The sequence below is a fragment of the Ips typographus genome, linkage group LG2 (assembly GCF_016097725.1).
Source record: "Ips typographus isolate SLU linkage group LG2, UJ_Ityp_2.0, whole genome shotgun sequence".
Lineage (NCBI taxonomy): Eukaryota > Metazoa > Arthropoda > Insecta > Coleoptera > Curculionidae > Ips > Ips typographus.
The window spans coordinates 13,807,177-13,820,252 of record NC_138423.1 but is presented as its reverse complement, the minus strand read 5'-3'; the positions used below and the strand labels follow the sequence as shown (position 1 = coordinate 13,820,252).

The window sequence follows — 13,076 nt, the reverse complement described above, 5'->3', positions numbered from 1 at the left end:
TATCACGTTTGGTCTACCCCGAAGCAAAACCTTGACCTTATTATTATTAATCTGTGTGTTCAATATTCATACACCTGGCCGAACAATAACAGTAGCGATACCATTACCCATTACAAGAAACTGGCAAAGTCAGCAGCGATTAAACTCGAGACACATGGTCCGACAATCTAGACTCGGTTGCTTTGTTTAAGTATTGTTTTAACCAAACTACATTGTGCATTATCGTTTGTGCCAACTTAACAATAACAAATTTTCAGCGTTATCGCGCAATGCAGACTGCACCCAGCTGGTTAAAATCGAGAAAAGGCACACAATACAGGAAAAAATTAGTCACGCAGCTGTATATACGATAACGTATTTTGCAATAGTCTTGTCTTATTTCACCTAGTGGAACACGTTCTAAAAAGAACGTTTTGTAATTTTCATACATTATTGGGAATTACCAGTGTGTGATGATTATCTAATAACAACCAGACGTATAGACACTAGTGGCAAAAAATACTACTTTGTAGGTAATTATCATAATTAGTTGCCAGGACAGTATTTGTTTAGTCCACAATATTTATAGTGGTACTTAAAAACCATTTAAAATTAGGTGTACTAAACTAACCAGAATTACAGTTAAAGTGAACAAATTAGTATCTATTAAAAAGTATCATAGATTTTTGGTCCAATGTAGGTACCTGGTATGTGCAATAAAGTACTAACCAACTTGTCAAGAAATTAGTTAAAATTAAGTTATTTTTGAAAACTAAAAGAATCATAAACTATGAGAACTTATTTTATAGGGGCTGGAGACGGCTCAAAATGTGAAAAAATTTTGGGTTTCCGTGCTGTAGAGGTGGTAACTAGAGTGTAACCGTGGAGAGAGCCACAGAAACCATTTTTAACCCATTTTGTAGTATTATTCTAATGGCGTTTGAAGAAATCTGATTGGGTTTCAAATAAGGGAGCTTCAAAATTGAAAAAATGCGATTTGTCTAAAGTGTAATTTTTATGATTGTTTTTTACTCTTAGTAAATTTAGAATGTAATGCCGGTCTTTTCTCCAAAAAAATATTTATTTCAACTTTAAGAACGACGGTGTTTTACAAAAAAAAAAAGTTATAAAAACTTACTGTCTTAACCTTGATAGAAAGAGAGTCCAGTGCACTAAATTGTGAGTTGTGCTAAAATAAAGGTATTGTGAAGACGACAGTGTATTATTCTCTCCTTCTGGGAGGCAGAAAGCATTGAAAGCTTTACCTGCACAAATTGTTCAAATTCCTGTAGGAAGATTGATCTGAGAGGGATAATTTAAATTGGATTGAGGTACTGGTGGTTCTGAAAAGACACTAAATGTGTCAAAATGTGTTAATATAGTGACATATTTTATTGTCGAGAAGAGAGAGAGAATTTTGTCAAAACTACTATGTTTTTTATGTTTATCCGAGGGGTAAACCGCTGAGTACAATTTTGTACACTAATTCCTAATATGCCAATAATGTCCACTAATTCTTTGTAATGCCCAGTAATTCCTAATAATTCCCAATAACTAACCTAACCTAACAATACCCACTAATTTTCTGAATTACCACGACTGGAGAGTCTAAAAAAACCTTTTTTAATTAAAAAATAAGTAAAAATAAGAATGAATATGCGTGAAACGATTTAACCGGAAGTAGATATCAACTGTTGCTTAGTTTAAATGGGACACCTTGTATATTATTGCATTTTTGGATTCTACGTCAAATTCCAGACATATTTCGTTTATTAATGTCATACACTTTTCTGTATCCGTTTCTGAGATATTTACCGTTTTATGTGAAATTTAGTATTTTCAGTCTCCAAAATAATAATTTTAATTTATGCATATCAGGAAACGTTTTTTTCTTGATTTTTGTGTTCTCTCGTTTATTTGCAACACTTTATATAGACTTTTATATGTTAATGGATAGAAAATATAACAGGCTTTCGAAAAATATGGCCGTTGGTGTTGATAGAGTGCTTCGTTTGGCCGCTAGAGGGCTCCAAAGCTAACTAAACATTTTTCTTGACTGTAACCAAACTTCTTTGCGGGATTTTTTTTTAAATCGGTCATGTACGTCCCTGATATTTGTCACAAACCTAGCACAGTGAGCGTTAATTTTTTGAGCCGTAGCAAAACTGTAGAAATAAAATCATTAAAGTCGATTTTCGCTTGCACTAAGTGGCCAACATAACGCAAAACACATTGGAATAGTGGTGGCTTTTCAGGCAAATTTGACCCTTAGGAAACTTGTCATTTGCAAAATCGGTTTTTCAATAAATTTCTATGCATTACATAGTAGTAGACCTAGTAGCTCATGTAACCGTAATTTTTTCCTTAATTTTCCACGGTCAAATTAGCCCTAACCAGTCAAAAAGTGTTTCTGGGGCACCCTGTCTGTAAACTGTAAATAACACGCGTATTTGTAACCCTTTGTATATACTTTTATTTGTCGATGGACAGCCAATGAAATAAGCTTTCCATTGACGTAGAACAGTCGGTTGGTTAGTGGTACCGTTTGGCCACTAGAGGGCGTCAACTTTGACAATTTTTTTTGGTGTATCCTTGTGTTTAATATTTAAAAACTCGCTTAATTGCACTATTTTTGCTAGAGTTTTATACGTCAATGGAGACCCAATGGAATGACTTTTCTAAAAATTTTCCAATTTGGGTTGATAGGTCAGACGGTTTGGCCGCTAGAGAACGTCAAAGTTGACTATTTTTATGACATTTTTTGTGCATCCTTTTGTTTAATCTTCAATAACTCGTTTATTTGCACCATTTTTAGTAGTGTTTTATACGTCAATAGATAGCCAATGCAATGAGCTTTCTAACAGTCTTCCAATTTGAATGGATAGGTTAGACAGTTCGGTCGCTAGAGGGTGTCAAAATTTAGTAATTTTTTCATGACTTTTTTGGCGCATTCTTTCGTTTAATCGTCAATAACTAGCTTATTTTCCACACTTTGTATAAACTTTTATATGTCAATGTATAGTGAAATAAGCCTTCTATTGACGTATAAAAGTTGATGGGTTGGTGGTACGGTTTTGTCGGTAGAGAACGTGAAAATTTTTAAAAGAAAAATTACAAAATTCATAATTTTTTATTGTATTCCAAGGGAATTCAGTGAAATTACCAAACATGTTTAAATTTGAATAGTAGATGTATAGAAAAAAATTGTATATGAATTTTTTTTATAATATGATTTAGACGTTCCCAATTCTATTAATAGTTTTCAAAATACCAATGTCCTCCAGTAAGGCCCATTAATTCCTAAAATTTGTACACCATAATGCCCCAGCAGTTTACCCTCTCGGATATACCTAAGCCACAAGCTAGATTTAAGTTGTTGAATTACCTTAGACATGCTTATACGTTAAACTATCGATGTGTACATTCTTAACGCTGTTTCCCCTCGTGTTTCCCTTTATGTTGTATGTTTCATGTAAAATGTATTTATGTAATTGGAAATAAAAATAATAATAATTATTATTATTATTATAAACAACATAAGATATGCCGATGATACGGTTGTAATTGCAGAAACTCCTGAAGATGTTCAGATAATAATTAACAGAATAGTAGAATGAAGTGCAGAATACGGATTATCACTTAACATCACGTGCAAAACACAAAAAATGGTGCCAAATGTTTACAAACGTGTGAGAAAATGTAATTACCTGGAAACTTTTATCAACGAAAATAACAATAGCTCTGAAGAAATCAGGATTAGAGTAGAAAAAGCTAGTCATATTTACTAAAGTAAAAAATGTGTTCTGCGAACGAGATCTAAGTTTAAAATTCTCCTTGTGAGATGTTACGTGCTGTCGGTTATTTTCAAAGGTTCATTTGAAATGGGGATGTACTGTGGAATACTAAGAATATCGTGGACAGAGAGAGTGACAAATGTGGAGGTTTTGCGGAGGATGCAGAAAGAGAAAGAATTGACACTATTAAAAAAAGCAAACTGCAATACTTGGGACATGAGGAAAGATAAATATCAGTTGCTGCATATTATCCAGGCAAATGCGCAAAAGATCTATAAGAAAAAGAAGGAAATCATGGTTGAAGAACTTGAGAGAAAATGGTACAATTGCAACAACATAACTTTGATGATCGCCAAACTTCGGAACGAAGACAACATTTACATTGTCCGGCATACAAATCGTCGTGAGTTCAACTAAAAATGATTACCGTTCAAATTGTCTCTATTATTTAAGCGCCGCCGTGTGTGTTTTATCTGGCCTGCACCGGAATATAAATAACATTAAATTTTTTAATTGAGCTAATCTGGTAGGTCTGCCCACGCTAAAATAAGACTATATTCTCAGTAAAGCTGCTCGGTAAACCGTACCGGCTTAATTAATCTCGATTGCCCTGTAATGAGCGCAATTATACATTTTTTTGAGTAAATGCGAATTAAATTACGACTCTCTTATTATGTTGGTGGTTTTTAATTAAGTCCAGAAACGTGTCCTTTGTCAGTGATGTGTTGACTGATTATATCGCGGATTTAGTTTAGCAAGGAAAACATTTCAGAAAAATAGGTGTGTGGTTAAAAACATGTACACGAAGACACATATCTCCCATAAAGGAAAAGCGCCATAAAACAAACAATTATTCGTTTTTGCATACAATAGAGAGGGGTCACGGGATTCTTTTGTTCGACGGCCATTTGACGCTCTGGTCTGTGTTTATATTATTTTAATGTTTTAATAATCGCGGTGAAATTTCAATTGGTAAATTCCTGTACCGTATTTCGATGTAGTGATGGTCTAATTACCTAGTTCAACAAGGAACATTCCGAACATTATACCTGTAAATTGTCAACATATTTTTTTGGTAACACTAACGGTTAAGAAATTGTTATTTATACAACAAGCTGAATAAATAAAATAATTTAAATACATATTGATAAAAAATATTACCTTCTTTACGGTTGTCAAAATTATCCAGTATAAGAGTATTAATTTTTTTAAAACAAATTTTTTAATACCTTAATACTTAGTAAATTCTATTTTGTGATGATGTTACAAAATAACTTTAATTTAGCTTATAATGTGTATCAAAATTGAATAATGTCTTTGCCATTTTGAAATTTAAATATCTCAATAACACAGAGATCTGAAAAAAAAACAATTTTTCATGAAGATTGCCCATGGTCTTTACGACCATCTAAAGATCATTTGAACGAGAGCCAAGGGTCTTATTCATTTCTTTGCTTTCTAAAGGGTCCTAGGATAGAGCTGAACAACTGAGTTCCATACTCTATAAAGCTGTAACAGCTACAAGTTCTGACTCTTACAAAACACCTGATTAAGCTCAATCTATTTGAGAGACTGTTTCTGCGGAAAGGCTGATGTTTTTGAAACTGAGATAGTGTTATCAGGCAACCCTATTAACCCCCACTAACAAGTCACCCTTACCACCCTACCTATTTTTAATTCATTATCTGCATTGTAAATTAATAGTTTTTTTTTAATTAATTGATTTTGTTACGTTTTAACTAACGTACTCTTTTAAAATAATTGATTTTTAAAATTAATAATATTGTGCCCAATCAAGTCTTTTATTAGCTTAATATACAGGGTGTCTCTAAAAGGTCTGTACAAAATCCTATGACATATTCCTGACCAACTAGTGAGCATATCTAAGGCTCGATTTTTGAAAAAAAATTAATGGCAAAAATCGTATTTCGATATCTTGTCAGTTCGCGGCGCCAGAGGGCGTTATTCAAATTTCGCCCATTTTAAAAACTCTTCACAACTTTTTTGTTTATTAAAATATCGAAGTGAAACAAAACATTCTTAAGGCACTTTTTCGATGTGATTCCAGTGGCTTGCTTAGTTTTTTGATACTGCATTCCGTTTTCTCAATAATTGACATAAACTTTCTAATTTTATATGGAACTGATATTCGAATATAACTTGAAAAAATGTCTAGTTTTAAACGTTTACTACGATGTAAGTATGTCTATAAAACTTGCAATGTATAACAGATATAGACCCAATAACAAATTACTTTTTCAGTATTATTCGAGGGGTAGATCGCCGAAGTATTTTGGTGTACACACTCGAGGTAATTCGATGTATTTTTAAGGTATTTTAATAATTTACCAATTTTTCAACATTTAAACAACATTTTTAAGGTCACGTCACTGTTTTTGACAGATGTCAACTGGACTTTACAGTGTTGCAACCTCTAAAATTGCATAATCAAAGTAACGTGATGTGTCTCTTACAATTTCAGCTTTTACAACTGTCCAAATTTAATTTACCAAGTTTTTAAAGTTTAAACCACATTTTAACAGTCACGTGATTAATGTTGACAGATATCGACTGGCTTTTACGGTGGTGCAAGCTCAGAATTGCATTATCAACGTCACGTGACGTGTACTTTGCAATTTAAGTTTTTACAACTGTCCAAATTTTATTTATCAATTTTCAAAAGTTTAAACTGCGTTTTGAAGGTCACGTCACTGTTTTTGACAATGTTAACTAGTCTTTACAGTGTTGCAAGCTCAAAAATTGAATTATCTAAGTCACGTGACGTAGTTCTTACAATTTTACCACTGTCTAAATTTAAAATACTATACAGGGTGGTCCAGTTTCCATGGCGGAAACTTCAGAGTGCGATAGAGAATCGAAAAATAATATGAGTTTGCATTATAAACTATATTCGAGAAAAGCTTTGTTAAAGAAATACAGGGGGTTAAAGTTTTATATATTTTTTAGTTTTTGCTTTATAGTTCTTACAGTTTTAGAGATATTTAGCTCAAATTTGGACTAAATGTACCTTGTCATGCCCTACATTACTGGATATAAAAAATAATAAAAAAAAAATTAAAAAAAGTTTAAAATTAAAAATTTTTATATAGTTTATATTTAATGCAAACTCATATTATTTTTCGATTCTGTATCGCTCTCTGAAGTTTTCGCAATGGAAACTGGACCACTCTGTATATTTAATTTTTCAACTGTTTCTTTTAAATGATAGGTGTCTTTATTTGACACGTGCAAACTTGGTTACTATGACAGTTAGAAGATTCGTTTAAACGTCAAAATATAACCCGTAATTTCAGAGAATCGTACAAAAAATATTTTTGTTAGAATTTGAAAAAACAGTCACCTGACCTAAGAAAATCAATTTGAAGCTTTCGGTACAAGGTCAAATCAAGTGTCAAAAATTTGGAAAAACTTTTACGTTGTCACCTAACCTAACCTAAAAACTGTCACGTGACTTTTAAAAAAATCAATTTTAAGCTTTTGGGTCTTCAAAATTTGGAAAAGCAATCAGGTTACCTAAGGAAGTCATTTTTTTTTAAATCATTAATCCTTATGACATTTTGACAAGGGCCAAAATGTCATGTACAAATTGTAAAAGCAGACATGCTACTTAATTAATCTGACCTAAAAACTGCCACGTGACCAAAAAAAAATTCAAGTGTGTATTACATCAAGGTTTATCATTGTCCCAATACCAGTGGTCTTATAACTAAATTTAAGAATGCCACAAATGAGTAGGTAAACATTTGAAGGCATTCTGAGGCAGTTTAAATAATTTAAAGGCATTTCAAGGTAATATGAGGCATTTTAGGCAGTTTTAAGGCATTGGTGCACACACTATGAGGCATTTTGAGCAATAATGAAGCAGGTATGTGAAGTATTTTAAAGGCATTTCAAGGTATGAAGAATCGATGGAAAAAAAATTTAAAGTTCTAAAAATTACCACCAGAGGCCGTAACTGCCAGCTTAAATTTTTAAATTACATTTTCTATAAATTTTGTAGAATAAACTAGAATTTTTTTTCCACATTTTTAAAGCGAACCAATATAGGTATATATATATTTTCGAAAAACACAAATTTTTGTTATTTCAAAAACAAAGATGGCGTGGGGTGTTCAATTATTTTTGCAATAACCTGCTTTAACTTCTTAACGGTTTGACCAATTTCAACAAATTTGATATTGTTGAAAAGAGCATTTCCTGGGCAATAAGAATCAACCAAAATATAGTTAATTTAGTTGAATATTTCTCCGCCAGGGGGCTAGTTTTGACACTATAACTCAAATTCCAAAAAAGATAAAAACACAAATGGTATGATATGACTTTTTCTTTATGGAAAAGTAGCTAAAGAACATCCAAATAGGCCAGTAAAAACCATTTTTCAAATTCTCGTTTCTAACCTGAAATATTGAGAAAATGAGATTAATGGATCTTTGAAGGCCAAGGATCGCGCGGTAAATTTCATAAAACTATTAAAAATTTAGCTACATAATGAATAAAATGTTATAAATTGTGAGTCTAAATAGAGTTCATTTAGGCATTATTTAAAAAATATATATCATCAGAACATTCATGTTGCTCCAAAGGGTACCTTATAACTTAAGTTAAACCTTCTTTTTAAGTTAGAATTAATTTTTGAAATATATTATATACTTTTTGGCAGAAATTGACTACAAAAATCACACAAAAACAGGAAGACACTACAATGCAATAGACAAATTCCGAGAGTAACATTAAAGTGACTTAATAAGTTCACAGTGGCGGACATATCACCGGGCAATGCGGGGCAGTGCCCGGGGCCCCGGGCCCGATAAGGTCCCCAGGCCCCAGACGCTGAACTTATACAATATAGTATTCTTTAAACTTTTGGTTTTGGTTTAAACTAGAAAACGGACCGTATCCTAGAGATGCTAATCAGGAAAATAGATGATTTAGTGAATCCTTTTTTTTATGAATACCAAATATGATAAAGTACCACGTGTATGGCTCTGCTACTCTCAAATTCTTGACGCTGCGTACTGCGCTCCTTGTTGGTTGTTTTCATCTGGAAACAATTTGTCGATCTTGGCAGTAAAACTGTGATTTTCAGATATTTCAAAAGCTCTTACTGAGATTGAACTAAAATCTGTTAAGAAAGACGAAATTGTGGAAGCTTTGTCTCTAGAGAAAAAAATTATTAATTTTGAATTTATATTTCTTACTATTTTTTATATAAAATGTTTCATCAAATTCAAAACACAAATTCAAAAATTTTACAAAAATATGATACTGATTTAAACCAAGCGACTGCAGTTTTAGGCGAAACTCATCAACTTATACCTACTTTCAGAAGTCCTGAAGTATACACAACTTTAAAGTCTGAAGCTATGGATATGGCTGTTAAATGGGGCATTGTTCCGATATTTCATACGAAAAGACAAGTAAAAATTAAAAAACATTTTGACGAACTCGCTTCTGATCATCGGTTTCAGAACAGAGAAGAATATTTTAAGTAAATGTTTACAATTCGGTTATTGATGTAATTTCTAACCAACCGATCAACAGGTTTTCCGCAATGCAGATCGTAAAAGAAACATTTACTTTATTAGAACCAACATTTTTAATTTCATCTAGTGAAGACGGAGTCTCGGAAGAATGAGGAAAATTACACAGAATATTTCCCTCATGTGTTAAATGTCCCATATGAGCAGTGCATTTTCACCAGAATGACAGCGATAATTGCATTCTAAAGTGATAATTGCATTTCGATAATTGCACTGTACGTATCTATAACGACTGCATTGTTGTAGAGCCTATTGCTAGTACACTAATTGTTGTCCATGCGCATTTTTTTGACTTTTTATAACCAAAAAATGTCAAACGCGATGTCAACAAAAATTAATAAACGGTTTGGAACTTGCTCATTGAGTTCCATTGAGCAATCTATAGTTGCAGCAAAACCAAAACATTTTCTTTATTCGGGAAATATTCCCCAAAATTACATTCGTGCCTTAAAAATGACCTGATAATTCTGCGTTCAAACTTGTTATCTTTGCAAACTGCATTCGGTCATTTTCATATTTTTTGGCGAAAGAGCCCGACACCGAAGGTGGAGGGCTTTTTTAGAAAATAAACTCATGCAGTTAAGAGATAACAAGTTTTCACGCAAAATTATCGGTAATTTTTATGCACTTGTGCAATTACCCCCGAAAATATCCGGAAATATTCACCTGTAGCTTCACAAATCAGTTTCCTTTGATACTTGATTTAATAAAAATGAAACATAAAGAAAAAACCAACTTATAGAAAATATGTCAGTTCGCGGATTATTTGAACATATAATTAAAAATTATTCATATATGGAAGCAGACATTTCCGAAGTTTATACTCTGTTCCTCTTGTTTTTCACTCTACCTGTTACGGTAGCTTCTTTAGAAAGATCTTTCAGCAAATTAAAACTAATTAAAAATTGTATGAGATCTACAATAAGTCAGGAACAACTTTGCCACTTGTCAGTTTTATCAATAGAATATAATATCGCATCTACTTTAGACATCAAAGAGGTAATAAATCAATTCGCAAATGCAAAAGTCCAAAAAAGAGCAATATAAAAATGTAATTTATAAAACTTTGTTATATTTTAAATGTAAAATTCCAGTTATTTCATTGTAATCATTTTTTCTGTTTTAAAAAATCATTAAATGTTTTTCATATTAAGTATAGATATTTTTTATCATTAGTTTTGAAATGGGAAGGGGCCCACAATGATTTCTTGCCCTGGAGCCACTTTTGTGTTAGATCCGCTACTGTAAGTTCAGGATGCATTTAGTCCCTTTGGAGAATAGTTTATTGTGCAAAATTTAAAGAAAATGCAATTTAAAAATTTAAGCTGGCAGTTACCGCCTCTGGTGGTCATTTTTAGAAATTGAAAATATTTTCCAGCGATTCTTCATGGCCGATTTATCTAAAAAAAATGTTCATAAGACGAACGGTTCCCGAGATATGGTCGAGGAACAGTCTTATTGGGTCACCCGGTACATTTCTTAATAATACTACCCTGCTAATAAGAGTGCTGGATAAAAAACATCTAGCATTCTACTGTGTGATTCATCAATCTATTAAAAACAAGACAAACCACAAAATGTGGGAGACAATCTCGATTGAAAGAAAGAAATTTTAATTCATGCAATAGTGGCATGATGAAACATATTGACGGCAACGCAAACCGCATTATACGCTTGATTATGTTGTATAGCCAAGAAATACCGTTTACCAGTAGAAAAAGTGAAATTAGCTCCTATATCAAGGTTAAGTAAAAAAATTACTGTGTATGACAAATTCATTATCATTCGGCAACTCATTGATAAATAAAAGTGACGTCAAACTTTAAGGTTTATCAGCATCTCAATAATTAAACAAGTGGCAATCAAAGACTGGGGAATTGCAGCATTTAGAAAACATGTATACATATTATTAAATAAGTACCGTTTGAGTTATGTTATTTATTATAGCGCGACGCAATGAATCATCAGCTTTTTAACAACAATTGCGTAAGAAGCCAGCGACCAATAAACGTTTTTCAATTAAGAAAACGGCTAAAAATAAGTTTTATCTCATTTTCAAAGTGATACACCAAAATCCAGTCCAAACAACCAACAATTGTTTTAATTCAAATGATGTGTTTTAGTGTTTTATATGGGGAATTTTTTTTTAAGTAAAAACTTACCATTGGAGATTTAGTAAACAAATTATCAGCATACATGGTGTCTAACTCTGTATCGTCCAGTCCCCAAGGTAAATATGGCACCTCGTATGGCACTAACTGAGACATCAAGTCGGCCTTATCCGCGTCGAAAAAAAAAACACAATTTCCGAAAAATGTCACTCGGCAGTCGATTAGGCAATCAGAAATTCACTCGCAAAAATAAAATTCTCGTATCCTGTACGGGCGCGTGTACTGAATGAAACAAATACTCGGCTAGTGGCAAGAGTTCGCGAACAACACACGTTTTAAAACCACCGCTTCAAGACAATCAAGGTTGGGCGCACTCGATTCCCCTCTACCTTGTCTAACGCATTGCGCGGAGTATAGCCTTCTCTGTCGCGCTCGTGGGGAGCAACTGACGTCACGGATACGCGTGTAAAACGCGGAAAGGGGGACCGAGTTGGATACAAATATGCGAAAATTTATTCCGAAAATCTTTGGTGCGCCATTTCGCTCAAGTTTGTAATGTGTAGTGGAGTTTACGCGAAGCGGATTTTTTTTAAACGTTTTTGCGGTACGGCAGTCAGGTATAGTGAAAGTCAAACAAAATTGGCATGACGTCACAAGTGTCATATGTCTAAACTACTAATAATGTACGACGGTCGTTAAGTTACATACTTGTATGTCTCATTGTTAAGAAAAGAAATTATGAATTTTTAAAGATTCTTGAAATGTTTACAAGGTTTTATTTTATCTACAGTTTGGCAACAATGCAAATCTTTCTAACGTATTGATTTTGTTATTGGTTAGGAAATTTAATGACAATTTGTCCCTGACTGTTCTTTCAAACTGTGTTTCTGACAGTTCAAACTTTGACAACGCTTTTCCCCCTGACTGTAGCAAATTTTGTACTGTTTTTTCAGGTTATCGGATAGGAAATTTGATGAGGATTCCAAAAATGAGTTTAGAACAATCATTTTCTTACTCCAAGGAGGTTTTACAGGCGATTCTGTCCCTGACTGTTCTTTAAAACTGTGTTTCTGACAGTTCAAACTTTAACACCGCTTTTCTCCCTGACTGTACCAAATTTTGTACTGTTTTTTCAAGTTATCGGATAGGAAATTTGATGAGGATTTCAAAAATGTGTTTAGTACAATCATTTTCTTACTCCAAGGGGGTTTTACAGGCAATTTTGTTCCTGACTGTTCTTTCAAACTGTGTTTCTGACAGTTCAAACTTTGACACCGCTTTTCCCCCTGACTGTAGCAAATTTTGTACTGTTTTTCAGGTTATCGGATAGGAAATTTGATGAGCATTCCAAAAATGTGTTTAAAACAATCATTTTCTTATTCCAAGGGGATTTTACAAGCAATTTTGTTCCTGGCTGTCCTTTCAAACTGCGTTTCTGACAGTTCAAACTGACACCGCTTTTCTCCTTGACTGTACTAAATTTTGTACTGTTTTTCAAGTTATCGGATAGGAAATTTGATGAGGATTCCAAAAATGTGTTTAAAACAATCATTTTCTTACTCCAAGGGGGTTTTCCAGGCAATTTTGTTCCTGACTGTCCTTTCAAACCGTGTTTCTGTCAGTTCAAATTT

The 13,076-nt window shown here is 33.0% G+C and overlaps 1 protein-coding gene across 2 annotated transcripts in view; it reads right to left on the bottom strand.

Annotated features, from left to right (window-relative positions):
• The window catches only part of kay (transcription factor kayak), a 69,772-nt gene that overhangs the window by 37,017 nt on the left and 19,679 nt on the right, over positions 1-13,076 (bottom strand). The window contains exon 1 of one of the 2 annotated variants that reach the window (XM_081996232.1): positions 11,497-11,751. The exons of the other annotated variant lie outside the window; for it this stretch is intronic. Within the exon in view, the coding sequence (XP_081852358.1) occupies positions 11,497-11,601 (105 nt within the window). The 5' untranslated portion in view covers positions 11,602-11,751. Of the gene's footprint in view, positions 1-11,496; positions 11,752-13,076 lie in introns of those variants that run through there. 2 annotated transcript variants of the gene reach the window in all.